Consider the following 22,167-nt stretch of genomic DNA (forward strand, 5'->3'; position numbering starts at 1 on the left):
GTTGTAGAAAAAAATGGAATTTTAAGTGTAAAGTTAATGGAGTGACTCATGCCATAAGTGGAGCATGTGACCAACTTGTAGGCATCAAAGTTGAACCAAATAATGACTAAGGAATCAGCCATTACATTCATTTCAACTTCACAACAAAGAAAGAAAACCTAGAGAGGGAGAGAGAGAGAGCTTTCGGCCAAGGGGCTGATTTTTGAGCCCTTTGAGTCTTGATCCAAAAATTATTTTCCAAGGTGTTTCAACCCTTTAGAAGGTCCCTAAAACGTGAAGATAGTCTTTGGAGCAACAAGAACCATTTCCATCTCAAGTCACCAACTCTAGCCAAGTAGAGAAGTCAAGTTGTCAAGGTAAGATCTAACTTTCTTTTCATGTATTAAGGGTGATGTAGATGTGTGAATATAAGTTGTATGCATGAAATAAGGTGTGTTGATGTTGGAACATGATGGTAGTTATGGGGTTATATGTGTTGATGTTGAAGTATGGTTGTAACTTGACGAACATGAATCGCATGCATAAAATCATGAAAGTTGGTGTTGGAATGTTAGTTGGCCGTAGGGACTGTTTTGGTGGAATTAATGGACTGATTTTCTTTAATAAATATGGTTGTTACTATCATAGATCTCATGGTAAAAAGAATGAAAAGAATTGGAAGGTTAAAGGTGAAGTTATGTTAGTATGAAAATGGTTGAATCTATGATTTTATGTGAGAGATGATGTTGAAGCATGGTGTAGCCGTGTGTGGACTGTTTTGTGAAGAAGTTAGTGAACTGTTTTTACTTGATATTTTGATTGTTATTATCATGAATTTTATGATGGAAATGAAGGTGTTTAATGGTTGGAGTTGAAACTAAAGTCATTTGTGAGTTGTTATAAGGATTATAAAAATGACGATATAGCGTAGTTGCGTATGAATTGATGTTGTACTTGTCGTGTGGATAGCTGGTCATAACTTACTGAAATTATATGAAAAGAAGACATGAAATGATGTATAAAAATCGCATGTGGTTGGCTTAGTATGTTCGTAAACGTTTGCAAGAATTCCGAACATCGTTATGTTGTCGGTTAGAGACTCGTTTTGGACATGTTGTGGTAGTGGACTGTTTTGGACTTGTGTTTTCATTAAGTTGGAAAGAATAATTATAAGTTAAGAGTATACATCATATTGTATGTTGGATGGGCTGTTATAAGTTGTTACATGCAAACGTTAAGGCTACAAACTAATAAAAGTAACTTGAGAATGTCGAAACCGTATGTGAATCGTTATTGCATGTTATGAATGTGGGTTGTTTAGAATATTGTGTGGGCTGTCCGGATTGGTATTGAACACATAATTATTGATGTTGTATTGGTAGTATGTGGTTGGTTTAGATACAAGAGAAAACATCGCCTAAACATCTAGAAAGGAGTTACTAACGTTAGAATACGTTTGAATCTCCCCGTAGCTTAACCATAGTTGTTGGCGTCTTAATATAGGTTGAAGTATTATTGGGTAGCGTACACATATTGTGTGACGAATAAGCACTAAAGACCTTGTCCGATCGGAAGCACTTCGAAGGAAAAAGCTTTGGCGTGAAAGTTCGTGACACCTGTTCGGCATTGAGGTAGGTTACGGTTTACTTTATGTCTAGACTCCGGTTAGCGAAACGTATGTAAATAGTAGTGATTGACGGGGAAAGCATGATAGGCCTTCGGGCATGGTGTGGAGGTAAATTCCATCTAGGTTGGTATTACCGGTATGTGGGCTTGTCGCCATTATTGTGATATCGTTTATGTGGGCTTGTCGCCATTATTGTGATATCGTTATGTGGGCTCGTCGCCATTATTACGATATTGTTATGTGAGCTGTCATTGTATTGTGATTTCATGTATTTGATATAATTCTCTCTCTCTTGTTATCCCACCGGTCATATGGAAGAGGAAGGTTATTACGAGAATTGAATATTGAATTGCAATTCCTAGTATGAATCTATGGAACCTATGATTGCGGTGATTATTGAGGTTGATTCCATGCGAGGCATGCATCCCATATTCTATGTGCTATGTGATGTAATTATCACCTAGTTGTATCTTTATCACATACTAGCTCCCTCACCTTATGAAAGGGAAGGGTAATATTGATGATTGAGCCGTGGGCAATAATATGACTTGTACTTGTTTATTGCATATTGGTGATATAATTGAGACTGATATCATGCATGACATGCTTTCATATTACTCTTATGTTGTTATAATGGTGAGGAGAGTGATTGAGAGACTCCGAGGTTTTTGCCGGAGATTGAGAGTGACAGAGAGACTCCGAGGTTTCTGCCGGAGATTGAGAGTGACGAGAGAGACTCCGAGGTTTCGCTAGGTTTCGCGAGATTGTGAGTGTTTGTTGCCCGAGGTTTCTTGCCGGAACGATGGAGTGTCCGATGCCCGAGGTCTTTGCCGGGATCGTGAGAGTGTGCTCGTGATCCGAGGTTATATTCCGGAGCGAGTGGTACATGGACTTCGCGGGTCCCCCATGGGTCATGACTATGAGGCATTGCCATAGCATGTGTGTACGGGAGTGGAGTGTGAGAGGTGACTACGCATTGCATAACATTTACATAGCACGACATTGCATTGCATAGCACTCCATTTGAATGGTCATTCATGTCATTGCATGGCACATTCTCTCGATTGATTCTTGATTTGTGAATTACCGAGTTGTTGTTTGTGAGTATTTATTTTAAAGGTTGGATGGAATCGAGGTTTATAGAATTCTCCCTAGGCTTATAATCCGAGATATTGAGATCCCTTGTGACTATCGTTAATGCAAGACTTTCTCATGTGCTAGATGTGTGACCGTGTTTGATTACTTATCTCGCTTACTTGTTAGTTGCTTCTTGTTTATATGCGTGAACTAACCATTGTCGGCCTATGATACCTACGAGCCTAGTGTTGTGCTCATACTACTTTTGCTACACTCCTTCCGGAGTGTAGAGTTATTTTCGTGTGATGTTCGGAGTCTCACGACCGTTTCGAGGCATTCGTCAAAGGCGTTTGGGTGAGCTATTTGAGATATTGCAACCCGCAGTCTCTCCTTAGATTTCGTTGTTCTCTATCCTTCAAACGAAGTCGTATCCGCTTTTGAGTCCGTTATCTATTCAAATTGTAAACTTCTTAGAAGCTCTTGTATGAGTCTAGACCAGATTTTTTGGGAATTTCTTATAATAATAGCATTTATTCCGCATGTTGTATCAAATTAAGGTAGTTATCTTCGAAGGGTTCGCCCACCGGGGAAGGTTAGTGTGGGTGCCCGCATGATCCCTCAATTCAACCCATACAACAACCTCAACACCATCCCTTATGCACTTGTATACATCATTTTCTTATCATCATTGTTATCCCTCATCACAAGATTATACTTACAAATTACAACATACTAATGATCATATCCCAAGCTAATCTACTATTCAAAATTTCTTCAGATCCATGTTTGAATCTTTCCTCCAATTTCCTCTCCTCCAATCTTAACATCATTACAAAATAACTCATAAGCATGAGACTAAAATAAAATCTTACTTAATCACAACTTCCTTTCAATACGAGTATGCTTCCCTCTTTAAATCCTTGGCTCTCCAATACCAGCGGCTAATTGAGACTTAACTAGCTTCCATTTTTCTTCAAATATTTATTGTCGTCCCCACACCATTTTACTAGCCATTTCATCAGGACAATTATTTATACGGTCCTATGACATATGCTCTCGCAATTTAATATAAACGGTGACTTATGATTTCACGACGCAGAAAGTATTTTCTAGTCTCAGGCAGTACTGTCGTCATGCTATCCATAGGCATACTGTCTTCCTTTCTTTTAACGATTATTGAAATTCCTAAAAATATTCCTCTTTTAAAACTCTCACCTCTTCCAGTGCTATGATTTCTCTTTACTAATCCCGACTGTCCCTGATACTTATCCTTGGTCACTTGTAGGCCTTCTTACTTCTTTTGTTACCTTTTTTTTGGGGGGTACGTTTGCTGCATATTTAATTGTAACAAAAAATTTCTCTGGTATGAGCGATTTGAATCATAGCCCGGAACACAACGTATTGCATGGACAAAGCTTATTCCCTTTGATTTGCTAAACCTTCATTATCTTGTCATGCCTCCTTTCCCATGTCCTAAAGAATAAAAGTATTTTGATATGACCTAAATTTGATAATGTGCAAAATACTTGCGTGATGACCAAGTGTTCTTGGAGCCAAAGGATAAAAGTACTTTCTTTGATTCTTTTTTCTTTAGGGGACCAAGAACTTTCCCCTAAATATTGATTTTTTTTTCTTCATTTGAATGATCCCATCTTTTGTAACAAAATCGACTTTTTTTTTTTTTTTTTTGCAATAGAGAGTGTGGTTTATATTCAATACAGTTCGCATTGTGAAATACTTTAAGTGAACCTCTTTTTTGGAGTGATAATTGTGAGGTATATTCTCTAGGGATATTTTGGGATTAATTAGAGTTTATCTCAAATTTTGTACTCTCTTTTTTTTATCGATTGTTATAATAAATTTGCTCCTCTCCGCTTGTGGACGTAAGTCACATTCACCAAACCACGTTAAATATGCGCCTCATTTATTTTTTGAACTTAGTCATTATAACATTGTTTGACTTTAATTCCGCACTACTCAGCTTCCCAATCCTAACATACATGAAACTCCATATGATAATTTTTGTGTGATAAAAGCATGGATTGTTAATTGCTTAGTTGAAATTAAGCTTTGGGATAGTAAACTAATTTTAAAAGCATCAAAGAAATCGAAAAGGACTGAGGAGAATGCATATCAGCATTTATATTTGATGAGAGATGAAATTTCAACTTAAGATTCAATCTGAATGCCCTAAACAAAAAAAATCGTTTCGGTCAAAAATGGGAGTAGAGAAGGAAGCTGGAAATGGCCCCAAACCACAACCTGGTCAAACTGTCACCGTCCACTGCACTGGTTACGGGAAAATAGAGACCTGAGTCAAAAGTTCTGGAGCACTAACGATCCAGGCCAGCAGCCTTTCTCTTTCCAGATTGGTCAAGGCAAAGTTATCAAAGGATGGGATAAATGAGTACTGGGCATGCAATTGGGAGAAGATGCTCGATTAACGTGCACCCCTGATTATCCTTATGGTGCTGGTGGATTTCCAGCATCGGGTATTCAGCCCAACTCAGTTCTGGTTTTTGAGATTGAAGTCCTAGGTGCACAGTGAGCATTTTCCCAACATTTGGGCAATTCTCAGGGAGCTGTTGTACTCTTTGCAGTAGACCGTTTGGTGATTGTTAGAGCCCTTTTGGATTGGCTTATAAGTTGCTTATAAACTGTTTTCAGCTTTTTTGAGTGTTTGGCCAAAAATTTTAAAGCCATTTTGTGCATAAAATAAGCCCCAAAAAAAATTAGGCCCGTTTGACTGAGCTTATCTAAAGCGAACCTTATAAGCTGAAAAAAGCTTATAAGCCAAAAAAATAAGTTAGCCTACCACAACTTATTTTTTTTTTTTTTTTTTATAAGCTGTTTCCTTATTATAACCGCTTATTTTAAGCCCATCCAAACAGGCTATTAGACATAATATTTTGGCACTTGCTATGACAGCTTGAGGGTATCTTTGCTGCCCATGTACTCTTTGCATTATGCAACTTATTGAAACAGGTTGAGGCAATAATAAATGCTTTCTAGCTTTAAAAAAAAAAAAAAAAAAAAAAAAAACCTGAATATTTATACTGGCTAGTATAATATCTCTGAATCATTGCTTATTGAAACCTCATATTGCTCAGTTATGGTATAAAAACTTAAGTGGCCATAAAATGCATACCACATAGGCACATATATGTTGCTCGTACTACTAATGTACAACAAACCTAGTGTAATCCCGGGGTCTAGGGAGGGTAGAGTGCATGCACACCTTACCCTACTTTGGAGGTAGAGAGGTCTCGGCTCGAGAAAAACAGTTCAAAGCAGTTTGAAAAAAGGAAATAATAGAAATGAAGAAGCTATGACAAAATACTATAGAAAGCATAACAAACATTATAAACAGTAACTACATCAATATTGGTAATCGAAGTACAAGAAGTAGCAAATAGTAACAGAAGCTCGTAGTACTAATATAATAACACAAAAAGTTAAGAAGACCACAAAAGGAGCATTGTCTGCTGCCATATATAACTACTCTCCTCAAGTATTCGTAATTAAACTTCCAAAGTAGATTCAGCTTCTAGATCTTCACATTTTCTGCTGCCATATATAGCTCAAACCAGAAATCCACATTAGTTGAATGAACATTCACATGATCCATGATAGTATCTTGTATGTAAAAATCAAGATTTGCAGATGTGTCTGGATTACTCTCCACTATAACTATGTTTTCAGTTGGAACTTGTTGATCATTGACAATTGAACTACGTACATAGCTGTCTGGGTCAAATGTGATGTTGCTGGCCAAGGACTTGGCGAAATCAAAAGATTCATGAGGACTACTATTAGCTAATAAAGGCTTCTTCTGACCCATCTTCATTTGTTTAGCTTTCTTGGCTTTTTTGGAGCTTGCCTTAGGTTTCTCTTGAACATGATTAACCTTTGTCCCTAGCTGCTTCTTTAAATGTGTATGGTAGAAATTCTTGATTTGGTTATCAGTCCTTCCAGGAAGTTCTTTAGCTATAACTGACCACCTTCAACAAGACAAAACATTAATTATATGTCAAACAGATAATTACATAATAGTTCACTTTGAATACTGGTCAATCAATTTTGAAAATGTTTGAATTGTGTGACTCAATCATCTAAAAAGCCTAACTGTTAGAGAGATTATACGATTATTAATTTACTCCACTTAATATAATCTGCAATAATGCAAAACTTAGAGTTCAATTTTCACCTGCTACCAAACGATTGATACATTCTGATCACAGTTTCCATCTCCTCCATGCTAAAAGGTCCTCTCTTTAAATCAGGCCTCAGGTAGTTGACCCATCGTAGTCTGCAACTCTTTCCAGTTCTTGATAGCCCTGTACCAACCAAATATATATGAGCCTAAGCACCACATTACTGAAACCCTAAAAGCACTAAAGCAACAATAAAAGTTAGGATTCGTTTTAAAAAAAAAAAAAAAAAAAAGTTAAAACTTTCTGCTTTTTTCTTGTTTGTTTGTTTAATTCTTTCCCTTTTTTGGGAATGAAGGAGAATTGAGTAAATGCTCCCTAAAGAAAGATAAGTGAATCAAATAGGTTTTTTTTTAAAAAAAATCTTTTGGTTTTGGACCTGCATATTTGGGCATTTGGGTCCAATTCCAAATGCCATATCTCTTGATATAAGCGATCAATTTTTGGTCTTCCTCGGGAGACCACTCCCCTTTCTTTACATAGTCCATGTTTTTGCCATGTTGCTGGAACACCAATTCTGCCATAATTATGGGACTTCGAATCAAAAGTCACTTACTTCACAAAGCTTAATTAATTGGTTATATATAAGGGGAAATTTAGGTTAGAGCCTTCATTTCCAAGAAAGTTCCTAATCTGACTTCTTGTCTTTTTTTTTTTTTTGGTCAACAAGAAGATTATTTATTTATATTTAAAACTAGTATTCGTACCCGCGCGGCGCGCGGATGGCGATAAAGAAAAGTAACCACAATATAAGTTATACAATAACTATAGTAAATAACCTAAGAGTACTCTTGTTAAATAATATTTTAAATAGCCAGAAAGCACCAGGGGTAGAGTAATTTGTTTGATGGAAAAGATAGAAAAATGAATAAGTACTAGCGCATAAGTAAATCTATTAACAGTGATGCTCATGTCTTATATATGTCGATGGAAATGTAAACCATATATGAAAATTTACCTTGCCTTCTCATTCTGTAGCATCAATCGTCAAAGAGCTATTTGGACTTCCTAACAAAGAAATAAGTATATTGGATTATCACATTATGAAACCTGCAAAAATTGCACCACACACTTCCAGCTTCTATTGCACATTGGTTCAAATCAGCTGTTAATAAAATAAATCTTTGGAACCACACACAATAAATATGCACACATATCTTGACTTTGCGGATCTGATGGAGATAAGGTTTCAGAAAAAATCTATGTTCCTCCCACTAAAGCATCTGCCATGGATATCAATATTTATATTTCAAGTAAAAAAACAGTGATTTATGCATTGTTGGTATAACTAAAATAAGTTCAGAGAACTACATTTTGGGAAAGGAGAGGCTACGTACTAAAAGAATAGAAAACAAAAACAGGAGCGTAGTACATATGTGAAATGGATGTTTGTGCGAAGCTCCAAGGCAATTCACAATGATGTAATAGACTGTGTGAAAATTAGAATTCTTCAAATATATTTAGAGTTAGTACTATGTTCAATTCAAATATATAGTATTCCACATACGGTTTTTATTTTGGAATGCTCTCGGGCACAATATTATTTTACCATACGTGTCGCTTGATTGTTCATCAATTATTCACTTTCATATAATAAATACGGAACTTAAAATATAAATTAAATTTTCCATATTAATATTTGTCTTCAGAATTCTTAAAAGTAATAACATGAGTAGATATATGCACATTCACTACCACGCACAACTGTTATTTTAAAAAAAAATAGTTCACAATATGTCATGATCTTCAACTTTTCCATATCTTTCATCATTATCTTTTTTAATTTTCTTTCTATTTTTAGTTTTCTTTCAATTATATCTTCTTAATTAATGTGTGATCTCCATGATTCTAGCGACTATAGAAGAAAAATTAAAGAGTGAATCTATACTTAGGTATAGATATTATTGGAATATTTTTTAAATTATATGATATTATTATTTATATGGCAATATTGGTAAAATCTTGGCATTTTCGTTGGTTGTTTCCACTTTCTAATCGGTGTAGTTAAAACAAATAAATTGCAACGATAATATGTAAAGTTACATATTTGTGCACCAAAAATAAATTATACTATTTTATTATTTGAGAAGTTAAATAATTATTAAATTGACTGCTTTATAAGATTTTTTCGCAATATTATTATGTATAAGTGTAATAATACATCTATATTTTAGAAAAACTTTAATTTATCAATTCAAACTAATCTTCATAATATTATCCTTCACCAATCACCAATAGTTCTTGACGTGTTTAGAAAAAATATTTTCTAATTTAAATTACAACTGTACTTAATTATAGGAATCCTCCCCATAAAATAGGAAAACTTAAATTTCAAAAGCTTTTGGAATCCATTTACTATGAAAATAGGAGTCAATCTTACCATTTAAAGGAGTATTCTTGACTATATATTAGATCCAAGAATATCAATTAATTATATTTCTCCAATCAACTACACTAAATTAGGTGAGTTCGTTTAATAATGTCAACTAATTTCTTTTTAAAATTGATACAAATAGAATTTGTTGCCAAATGGCTTATTCATATTACGTCATTTGACTTAATATTAAGCTAGACTGTCTCCTTTTATTATAATATAGATATATAGATATGCATGCTATTACTAGCTAGCACTTGAGTAAGGTAAAGTAGAGTTATAGTTATTACAATCCGAGATAAAAGAAGGTTGTCTAAGCCAAACAAAATTAGTTCCAGTCTTGGTCTGCACTAAGACTTTTTGTCTAAGTGCTTCTTCTTCTTCCCTTTTGTTTTTTCTACTTCTATTTATGTGAAATGAATTTTTTCCCCAACTTAATATTTCGTCTTTGTGTCATATCCTGCCACTCTTGTAAACTTCATATAACACTTCATGGATATTTAAAGAGTCGACTGGAGTTAATTCCTTGAATGGTTATCTAAATTACGAAATCTATATATAATATAAAGCTAGGCATAAACAAGGTGATGTGGCACTTCTCTATGATCTCCATTGCTATTTATCTTTTTCTCCTATTTTTGGCTTTTCTCATTTAAAAAATTTATGTTCTAGGTTAAAAAAAAATCAAAAAGTTACGTCTCTTAATTGCAGCAATTAAGAATTATAATGGCTAATAGTTGATTAATTTAAAATGAGTAACGGCATGACACGTTCTTATATACATAAACCAAATTAATGCTCTTACTACTCATATTTTATTCCATGTTTTATTACAATGAAGAAATGGGCACGTTCTTATAGACCTGAATCAGATTAAGTATATATACTTAAATGTGGTGATAATGGAGGATTAATTATTCAACTCATCCTCATATTTCTCCTCTACATAAATAAGTTGCATGCCCTCTCTTTGGATATCATATTCTATCAATCTTTTGAGTTTCTTGTATAATTTTTTAGATTTTTTTTTTATCAAGTTGTAGTCATTTTCCGGCAATACAAAAGCTAAATAAGTCGATGCTAAATCTGTGACGAACTTCTCGCTGGAGAACAAAGAAAGGAGAGAAGGGGGCGACGATATGAGAATAGAGAGATGGACAGGAAATCTGTTTATAGAGATTTCGTTGTTGGTTTGTTCGAATAATATTGATTTGAATTGCTTCTTTATGTTTCACTTTCATTTCAAAAGTGATTAACGCACCTCTCTATGATCTCCATTGCTATTTATCTTTTTTCTCCTATTTTTGGCTTTTCTCATTTAAAAAATTTATGTTCTAGGTTAAAAAAAAAAATCAAAAAGTTACGTCTCTTAATTGCAGCAATTAAGAATTATAATGGCTAATAGTTGATTAATATAAAATGAGTAACGTCATGACATGTTCTTATATACATAAATCAAATTAATGCTCTTACTACTCATATTTTATTCCATGTTTTATTACAATGAAGAAATGGGCACGTTCTTATAGACCTGAATCAGATTAAGTATATATACTTAAATGTGGTGATAATGGAGGATTAATTATTCAACTCATCCTCATATTTCTCCTCTACATAAATAAGCTGCATGCCTTCTCTTTGGATATCATATTCTATCAATCTTTTGAGTTTCTTGTATAATTTTTTAGATTTTTTTTTTAATCAAGTTGTAGTCATTTTCTGGCAATACAAAAGCTAAATAAGTCGATGCTAAATCTGTGACGAACTTCCCGCTGGAGAACAAAGAAAGGAGAGAAGGGGGCGACGATATGAGAATAGAGAGATAGATGGACAGGAAATCTGTTTATAGAGATTTCGTTGTTGGTTTGTTCGAATATTGATTTGAATTGGTTCTTTATGTTTCACTTTCATTTCAAAAGTGATTAACTAATAGACAAGTTATGATTCAAAATAACTTTTGTAAGCTTGTAGTCTTGATGTGTGAGAATTATGATTATGAGACTTTGCACTTTGTTGTATGGATATATAAACAATATTCACAATTTGGTCATAATTGGTCGGATGAATTTGTTGGTTGTATAGTTAAATTCATTATTTGTAAATTATTAGCTTCACAAGATATTGTATTTTAAATGACCTTATTCACAATCTACCTTCTGAAGCATGTTCACCATTGAGGGAGTTATGAAAGATTACAAGATATCATAGATGAAATTCCGAGATCGAGGAAGGTCATGTGACACCTCTCTTTGGCCAAGAAACATATTTAAAAAAAAAAAAAAAAAAAAAAAACCTTTTACTCCTTATTCCTATAATTAAAAATGTCTAAACACCAATCTCATGAAATTTTAGTTACAAATTCTTCATTTGAGTCTCTTCGGTGTCATATCTTTATTATGAGCTTTAAAAGAAAATACGAGCTTTCAAATACTATTGTAATTTTTTTACTTCTCTTTCGTTCATACAACTAAATAATGTTTATTAATTCATCGAATGTCTAACAGTTATCTTTCTGCAAAGATTTTGTAATGAGATATGATGAAATCCCACAAATTCAAGGATCTTGTAGGAATTCAAAGAAATAATCATTTTTTCCCATTTTTTCTAACTCGCCGATCTTTCTCTTGCTCTTATATAAGATGACTTCTATATTATATATATATATATATATATATATATATATATATATATATTCTTCTTTTTCCAAATACTTCTTCTTCTTCAAAAGGGTAACAATACCCAAAAGATTATGGGCTTTAGAATCATCCCTAAAGCAACTTGTAACGTCGCCCCTCAACATTCAGGCATAAGAAATGGACAAGAATTCTTGATGTCTCTCAATTCGAAAGTTCATTTTTTGAATTCATGTCTTTTATTTCTTTCTCCTAAATTGTGTTGATCTATTCTAAAGATTTAATATAATTCGATTAATTTGCCAAAGTTCCTATGAGAAACAATTATGATATTAGAATTCATGTCCTATCGAGCATCTTATCCCTTTTTGAAATTAGTTTATTTTATAGCTTCATTACATTAACCCACTTATTTTTAATTATTTTTGTGAAGTTTTCCTTACCGAATATTCATTTTTAGAAGTATTAGTTCATCCTAGACGAATTTGTATTGTAATAAATCTGTAAAATTTAGTTTACTTTGAAATGATTACTTTAACAAGCGAAGAGAGTTTTGAAATTATTTTTCTATAAAATTCATTTCTTTTTTTAATATTTTCATGAATCTTTATTTAAGTTTTCTCATCATATATATTGCATTAAAATTTTAATACTGTTCCATGCAAATTATTTTATCACAATAATATTTTCTCATTTTATGTGAATTTCTCTTATAATGAAGCGCTCTCCTTCACTAAAATAATGTCGAATCTTTATTTATGATTTTCTTATTCAAATTTACCTATATTGAGTTAGTTTGATTTTTTAATACTTAACCTACAATATTTTTCACAAATTCTTTCCCTCAAATAGTTTTATACATAATTTTATGATTTGAATCATATTTTTAACAAAATTATGACCTTATTTAATAAAACCGTCCAAGTATTTATATATCTCCTATAGAATATATAATTCAAGTTAAAACTCCACCTATTGGCGATCATTATTTTATTTAATTAACCCAATCTGAAAAGTTACTTTACCGAAGACCCTAACCCAAATGAAAATGGGTCTTCTATTACTTTTTTTAAAGCACGAACCTTCATACAATATATGGAATTTCAAAATAACTATTGTTTCATCACCGATATGGAACAAAATATTCTGAATTTAATAAATATAAAATAGGAATGAAGTTAGTTGTATACAGAGGTGGATGTAGGAATTTGAGATTCCGGGTGCCACATTATTTTGAGCTTCGACTTGTTTGGGCTTCAATTTAGGTTATTCAACCTTCCAGTTTATATAGACAAACCGATTATCACACTATTTTGGCCTTTGACTTGATTTATTTTGAGCTTTGGTTCGGCTATTCCTCTTAGCTACAAGTATTTAGCTTTAGCTCTCTAGTTCTCTTGGCTATCGTTACATTTTTCAACTCGTGGAAAGTGGAAAGGCAGATGCGTCGTCTTTCTCGATGCGTATCATAGCCCAGCTTAGTAAACAAGGGAATGACCCATGGCCTCGGTTGACTTAAATGAGTTGGGAAACGAAGCAACTTCTGACCGTTTATATAAACAAACCGATTGTCACACTATTTTGGGTTTCAACTTGATTTATTTTTTCTACCGCCGCAGTTCGTGTTATTCATCTTTTCGATTTATATAGACATTGATTAAACGAAATAATTTAATAATTATGACAATTTTAAACAAAACATAAAACTTCAATAGTATTACTAATATCAACAAAAATATATTATCCATTTATAATTGTCCTTGAAGAGTTATTATATTCTGAAGCTATCAGCTAACTCAAGACTAATCTACTAGAATTAGAACTCACCTTAGATGCATATTTAGATACTCAAAATAAAAACTTACTCATAAACACTATGAACTATAAACAAAAGCAAGGACTAATAAAATTTAAAAAGTCAATAGTGACTCATAAGGGAAAAAAAAGCCAGCAGCAATAAGCTTCTTAGAAGAGAGAAGTCTTTTTAAGAGAATTGGTGCAAGTTGGGCTCGATCCCAGGCGCCGTAGGCAAAACTTTCAGGCCTTAACCAGCGGCCTCAAACAATTATTTGTCGACCGTGGTGCCATTTTACATATTTCTACCATTCCCATATATACTTACATATATACATGCAAGGTTTCGCTCGAGGTGTGCGGGTGGCGTGGCATCCCCACCCTTCTTTCTAGATCCGCCCCTGATTGTATACCATACTTGAGGATAAAAATATTGTCAATATAACAATGTTTCTGATATTGACATTAGTTGAATTTCTTAGTTTATGTGATTTTCATATTATTTAATTAACATTAAAATACGTACTGCTTTTTATGGTAAAAGTCAATCATTTCTCTTGCATAAAAATGGTAATTTATAAAGGCAATTGGGATTAAAAAAAGAATTCTTTGAATCGTGGTGAGTTTTCTATACGTTTTATCATAATAAATTGTTTGTGCTATATTGCCATTTTTATTTATTATTTGCTTATTCTTATGAAGTGTTATAGATTTTTGCAGAACAAGGCTTCACTTGAGAGGTTAAAGCTAAAAGAGATGTTCCCTTTATCAAATTGAAGTACTTTGTTAGATTATTACCTTTCCCCCCTTATTTTTAGATAATGTCAATTGAGTTACAGATTGGAAAGTGATGTAACAAAGTGATGCCGTCATCTATATGTATTCTTTAATAGTATATTATAATAGAAGATTTATTTTGATTCGGGTTTGGATTTTGAATATAGTAACTTCTTAAAATAGGTTTAATGGAATGGGTGCCAACAGGTGGAATTTTGACTTGGGTATAGCTGAGAATATGAGTATATTCGAAAGATTTTGTCGTCATAAATAATATAAAAAGTTACTTTCGGAGTAATTTTCATAATTTGGATAATCACTGAAGGAATTAACTTAATTAATTAATATTTCTTTGACTACCTCTTTTAATATATGGGATAAATTCGAAATTAACACCCAGTGTGGGTGATCATATTATTCCATCAACAAAGCGATTACCTCAGGTTGGACTAGTAATATGTTTTGTCCATTACAAAGTGTGACAGGGATAGCCTTACTCACCCTGTTCTAGACTAGTCTACAGATTCTCTATAACAACATCCACATATAATGCTATATGTCTATAATAGCTAAGTTTTCGGCTTTTAAGTGCGGCTAGTGTCTTTTACACATATGGATGAAGTGAGGGATTCGTCCCTACTCTCGGTAAAGTTTGGAAGACCACGACCGATCCCGAAAGGGAATGAATGGTAAAAATAGCATGTCGTATCAACGGAAAGTTCTGAAAAAATTTCATTGTTCCTAGATGGGTATAAAACCGTGTTAGAATTCTTGGAACGGAACAAAATAAAGTTGGGTCGAATGAATAAATGGATTTTTTCAGATCTGAACCGTTTCTTTTAGTCAGTGGCGGATCCAGGATTTTTGGCTTGTGGGTGCTCACTTTTTTTAATATAAAGTTAATGCAAATCACATAGTATAAGTGCACAACTATTTAACCGTGATAATTTAAAAAGTTAATGAGAAAGTTACAATAAAATTACCTTTAAAAAAAAAAGACTTTGCACCTTTTTGAAAAAAAATGATTAGCTTGAAGGATTTCTTGCCCAAATTGCCAACTTTTCTCAAGAAAAAATAAGAAAAATGATTGTACAATGATTTTGATCTTTTTCTGTGTCATAGGGAAATTACATAAATGTAAAAGGGAATTAAAAACTAAACATATAAGTAAACAAACAAAGTAAAAAAGGAAGAAGAGAGAAGACTATATTGGGAAAAAATAGGGAAGATAATAGTGACACCAAGATTCGAACCCACAAACTTCCCATAGATACGATCCTCAAGTCAGCTTCTCGACCAAAGCATACGCTTTTTGTTCATTGGGTGCTATTGCTTTAATATATACCATTTTCCATCCGTTTCTATACAGATATATCCAATTTATGCGGGGTTAATGGGTGCTCGAGCACTCGTAAGGCCATGTGTGGGTCCGCCACTGATTTTAGTTATATTTTACTTGTCTATAACATCATTTTACCTAAAAATCAACAACCAGCTTTATAAGAGTAAGCTCTTTGTAAAATTATCCCCTATATAACAGCTATTTTTTTTCTTTTGCTAATTTAATAATTAATCATCTTTATAAAAATAGAATATCTATAATTACCAATAATAAGTGTAAAGATTTAGACCAAATATTTAATCTGATACTTTAATATACTATATTCATGACAAAATATTACATATAAATACATATTTGTAATCTAAAAATATCATTGTCTTCTATTTTTATTTATAAAATATTTTTCAAACAAAAAAACAAGTGTTATATCACCACTAAGAAATTGGAAACAAGCTACAATTATCAATTTCTTCCATCAATCTTGAAAGAATGTAATTTTCAAATAGATTTAAAATGTGTTCCTTAGAGCTTAAAACTTTATACATTTGATGAATTATTGAACTTGTATTGACTTTCTTTAATGTTAAGTTAGTGAAGTATGCATATCTTTTGTCACGACCCAACTAGAGGGCCATGACGGGTACCCGGAGCTAACCTACCGAGTACCACTTCTCCATTCATCATCAGCCTCATCTTGAATGAATACAATTCTCAAAGCAAAACGTAATATGAAACGATCTTTAATTACCCTCGTGGGCATATATATATATATATATGCCCACGAGGCTACAAAATAATATACAGAATATACACTAAGGAGACCATAAGACATCTAATACCCACATATGTCTACGAGCCTCTAACTGAAGTGCTGGAAATCATAGGGACGAGACAGGACCCCGCCATGCCCCATATATGTACACAAAAGAATATACCAATAAGCTGCAACTCCGGAGTAGTGGAGTGCCCCTGTATATCTGCTGACAAGCTTCTAGGGATCTGGACTGTCTCCCTGTCTACTGCGCGGGCATGAACGCGGCGTCCACAAAAGAAAGGACGTCAATACGAACAATGTACTGAGTATGTAAGGCGTATATAAATGCATGACAAAGAAATAGAGAACATGATATAAAGAAATATCCTGTAACTGATTGCCTCTTAAGGCGGACCCATGCATGCTAGCTTTTACTCTTAAAACAACAACATAACACACATATATACATGTATAAGTAAACTGTCGGAGTCATATATCATCATTAGCCTGCGTCCGGGGTAATCATCTCACGCCGCCCACTAGTGGTGACTGGCTGGCCAACTAGGCCCGGTGTAATCATCATCATAAGCCGCCCACTACGCCCATCGCAGTGATGTCTGCCCGGCCAACTAGGCCCGGTGTAATCATCATCATAACATAAAGCATGCATGAGAGCCCAAATAAAGCGACAACTTTGTCGGAGTGACGTAAGGTCAGTAACCTCTGATTATATTATGGAACAATCATCATCGCTATGTCCCACCTTGAAGGAACTAGTATCATGAGGTGAGATGGCCAACAATGAATAACATCAAGGAAATTATAAAATAAGATCATTAAGCTCATAATAGCATCAATTCATAAGCTTTGGAATCTCTAGAAATAGAATCATCATCATCATCATTATCATAGAACACATCTTATCTCTTTCTCATAAGAAGCTCTTAAGAATCTTTAACTTTCAACTTTTGGGATGTAAAAAGGTCATGGAAATGTAGAGAGGAAATCGTAATATAGAAGTCATGCCTATGAAAGAAAGGGGCTAGCCTTAACATACCTTTGCGTCTCCTTAATGACTAAATATTTCCCTTCCAAGCTCACGATTCTACATTCAAGAGAATTCGTACTAACATTAGGTCATTGAAGACATGCTTAAGTTTAAACTAAAGCGACTAAGAGCTAACGGAAATTGGGCAGCATTTCCCTTGTTTCGTCAACTTCCTCCATTTAGTAAACAACTCCCAACATCGATAGCAACACCCATAGTACCATAATCAAGAGGCTTATTTCAAGTTAAACATTGTTTAATCCTCAAAACTACTTTTAAAGTCATCCATAACAATAGCTACAACACAACACCATTTCTATTTACATATAATACTTCCTCAACATCATTCGTGTCACCCACAACAAGATTATACTTATGGTATACTAAGAATCATGACTCAAGTTAACTTACTACTCAAATATATCATTAAATCCATATTTGAGCTTCATATTCCACTTTCTTCCCTCACCCAAGTTCTTCAACAACCAAATAGTCTTAATAACATGAAATGAATGTAAAACTCACCTTTGATCATATAAGGATGAACTTTGGATGAATATACTTTACTTGAGAGAAACCCCAACTGCAATACCAAAGGAAATCTTGACTTCTAAAAACCCTAGTGAGCCTTTCTTCACTTGATTCTCTTGATTCTTGGTAATTAATCCTTGATTTCTCTTGGGTTTGTGTTAATATGGTGTGAGGAACTTTCTAGAGCTCTCAAGAGGTGTGGAGAAATGGGAATGAGAAATAAGGACTTGGGTCATCTATTTATAAGTAGAGAAAAATCTGACCCGATTGAGTTATACAGACACTTATACGATCCGTATAAGTGACCTATAATACTACCAGGGACTGACCTTCTCTGGAACTGTTATACGGACCGCATAAGGTTATGCGGACCGTATAAAGTTATACGGACCGTATAAGTGGTCGTACAACTCAACATTTCCGAAATTGTTTTCATTGATTCGTTCGATCTCAAATCCTTATGGAATCTTCTAGGCACTTGTATAACACTTCATTAGCCATCTAAGGAGCCCTATAGCTTCTCCTCAAGACATTGCTAAATAATCATTAACTCGATAATTGCGAAACCTTCCCAAACACCACTTATACTTCACTTCCTTCGACGAACTTAGTTTCACTGATTCGTATAACTTCAAAACCTCATAGTATATGCTTTAAAGCTACCAAATACACTCCTTAAAGTCATAAGGACTTCATGTTCACCTTAAACTTGAATTAGTCTATTCACAGCGCGACAACCCGAATTTTCGAGGTGTAACATCTTTGAGATTGAAAATTTAAATAATTTTGTTATTTTTTATAAGATTAAAAAAAAAAAAATTTAATCATTTTTTTTTTGCCTATAGCAACCAACTATTATTTAAATATCAAATGTTGTTATGGGTGTATAACAACCATTCTCTGTAAGCCTTCACCGGGAGAACAAGATTCTAGCGGTGAAAAATTGTAGTCCAATTCACTACATATCTGTTGGCATAAGCACGTGTAATTTTGATGATTGACAAATGAACAAGGCGTTGACAAATGAACAAGGCGAGTAAACCAGGAATAGAGATAGATGCTTGAGATAAAGCGAATGAACTAAACACAGAAAAATGATGGATAAAGTGACTGATCCAGGTGGATGAACTAGGTTTTTGGACGTGTTCTATCTCACAGACATGTGCAAGGTGAAGTGGATGAACCAGAAGATGCAAGACAAGGGCGAATGAAACAGGTCTATGGACATGTTCCATCGATCGGAGGTGAATGAATAAGGTCTAAGAACATGTTCCGTTCCTACTACGAATAGGTGATTTATGGCAAAGACTTGGCGAACAAGTTGTAGGATTTCTTGCCATAAATCAAGATATTTTAGATTCCTACGGGGACACTAAAGCCGGTTAAAAGCAAGAATCCCAAGTCAACTCCAACCCTAACTCTCATAATGGACCTTACCACATAGGGATTGAGTTGATTTGATGCAAACTAAAGCAAATATCCAAGTCCCGCCATGAAGAAGTTCCCGCACTCACATATAGAGAAAATTTGAGCAAACACTATCGCGCAAGCAATTGAGAGTTCCGATTACTAAAGTGTCTAATACAAAGAAGAAGATTGAAGAACCTGTTCTACAAAGTTTATGTTTTACAGTCTTGAGTCTAGATTTGTGTATTAGGATTTTTTATCGAGTCGGCTTTCATAGAAGCAATATTCAATAGGTATAAACGTTAGTCAAATTCAACTTCAAGTTGGTATAACTTGAAGTGAGCTCATTAGTCTAGCGAGATTAGTGAGATAGGAATTAGAGTTTAGTTCATAGGTTACAGAGTTTGTAACTTGAATTTGCAAAGACTCACAGTTGTAGTGGAGTTTTGGGAAAAATCCTACAGAGGTGTAGGTCGTGGTGTTTTCACCCTTTGTGAGCCGGGTGGTTTTCACATAAAAATTGTTGTGTCCTTACTTTCTTATTATTATTATTCCGCAAATGTTAGCTTAAAACAAGTAGAGTAACATGGTCTATCCTATAGGCGAAAATCTGATATACAATAGTATAGATAACTGCTGCAACATAACAATATCTTTGATCAAACTCAGCAATAACTAATCTTTACGGAGCATAAATAATGCTTCTATGTGTTAAAAAACACTTGGTCGGACCAAGGTCGCTGGTTCTTGTGTGTTGGTTTTCAATAAAATAAATGTCGCGATTTTACATTGACACGAATGAATTGTTTTTTGTCGATTAGCTCAGTTGAATTAAATCAAATAGCAATTTTTTTGCAAAAACACAGAGAACAAAAATAGGAAGAAGCTGTGATGGTGACAGGTCAGTATTTAAAATAGAATTGAGGAGAACTGAAGAATGAGGTTTGCTTGCTTTTTATTTAACTAGAGTAAACATGTAATTTTAATATCACTACACAAGGTATTGTCTTAACCATTAAATAAATCTAAAAATCGGAAATTTAGATGAATGATCAAACCATATAAATTTACAAAACGGTTAAGGCGTTAACCCCCTAACCCGATACCAATGAACCAATAAAGATTTTTTCAGTTTGAATTAAATTAAAAGACTAATATTTTGCACACCCTATACAGAAACAGGCCTAGGCCTAGCGTAAATATATTCTCGGATATTAAATTCAAAGATGTTGCAACTTGCTAAAGGCTCTGTATTTAAAATAGAATTTAGGAAATAGGAAATTAGGAATAGGGTATCTATCTAAAGCCTCTTTTATTTAATTAGAGTCAAATGTAATTTTAATATGCCTTATTTGGTTATTGGTTTAACTATTAACTAAAATCTAAAAACCTTGCAAATTTTTTTTTTTTTTTTTTACTGATATTCTAATAAAAAAAAATTACCAATTCGAAGGGCAAAAATTTAAGACCACCCCACATGAAGGGCAATCCGCGCAAAAAAAAAAAAGTACCAATGAACCAATAACATTTTTTTCCAAGATATTATTCGCTTGGTTTATCGGATCACATCAACCTTTTGATCCTTACTTTTTGTACCCTTGGGCAACCTAAAAGGCAAATTAACAGTTGAATAAACTCATTCTAATATGCCCCTATGTTAACTCAAAGATTTGTCTAATGCGAGTTTCACAGTAAGTTTTCTTATTGACTTCTAACCGTCAAGATCTATTATTGTTACCTCCAAAGAATTCTAATCAAAGGTCAAGCTTTTGATCCTTAGAGATTGTTTTTGTAATGCTATGTCTGATTTCAACCTAAAAAAAGTTAACATAAGAATCTTTTTAGATTTACTCATTCTTAAATTGGAGAACAAACAACTTGTCGCTCTTATTATGATGCAGGATTTTCCTTAATTTTGAGTTTCACAGTAACATTTCATAATTATCGATAATCATCGAAGGAATTAACTTAATTAATAATTTTCATTGGCTCCAAAGAATGCAAAAGTGCAAATAATTCAAAGATTAAGGCGGCTTGCTTGGAGAAATTAGAGATTGTTTTTTATAATGCTATGTCTGATTAGAACTTAGAAGGCTTAGGAAAAAGTTTAAATAAGAAGATTTTTTACTATTTACTTTTTATTTTTTCAGCATGAATAGCAGAACAAAAAACGCAAATATTTTTGAGCCTCTTTTTTTTTTTGGGTTTGAGTTATTTTAGTGGGTTCAAAAATTTTTCCTTAATTTTGACTCAACCAAATGACAAAGTACGACATTTCATAATTTGGATAATCATCGAAGGAATTAACTTAATTAATTAATACTTCATTGACTACCTCTTTTAATATATGGGATAATTTCAAAATTAACACCCAGATGGATCCATCAACAATCGCGATTATATCAGGTTGGACTAGTATAGTCCATTACAAAGTGTAACAGGGATAGCCTTACTCTGTTCTAGACTATTACTAAAACAAAAAGAGTTACTTAAACACGCTTGGTGCTCTCATACAGATTGACAAAATTATCAGCTTACAAAATAATTGGACTAGTCGTATCTGATTCTAACACTAATTCCTGATTAGAGGCAGTGGCGAATTTATGTGTTAAA

At 33.5% G+C, this 22,167-nt stretch overlaps 1 protein-coding gene and 1 pseudogene across 1 annotated transcript; one reads left to right on the plus strand and one right to left on the minus strand.

Moving 5' to 3' along the window:
- The first annotated feature begins 4,902 nt into the window (after positions 1 to 4,902).
- On the plus strand, positions 4,903 to 5,301 carry LOC132054404 (peptidyl-prolyl cis-trans isomerase FKBP12-like; annotated as a pseudogene).
- A 929-nt stretch (positions 5,302 to 6,230) lies between these two features.
- On the minus strand, positions 6,231 to 7,382 carry LOC132054403 (transcription factor MYB4-like). The gene is made up of 3 exons (XM_059446417.1): positions 7,274 to 7,382; positions 6,891 to 7,020; positions 6,231 to 6,684 (listed from the first exon to the last, which is right to left on the minus strand). The coding sequence occupies exons 1-3, from the start codon at positions 7,380 to 7,382 to the stop codon at positions 6,231 to 6,233; spliced, it is 693 nt and encodes a 230-aa protein (XP_059302400.1).
- Between the last annotated feature and the right edge of the window lie 14,785 nt (positions 7,383 to 22,167).

Source organism: Lycium ferocissimum, chromosome 4, assembly GCF_029784015.1.
Source record: "Lycium ferocissimum isolate CSIRO_LF1 chromosome 4, AGI_CSIRO_Lferr_CH_V1, whole genome shotgun sequence".
Lineage (NCBI taxonomy): Eukaryota > Viridiplantae > Streptophyta > Magnoliopsida > Solanales > Solanaceae > Lycium > Lycium ferocissimum.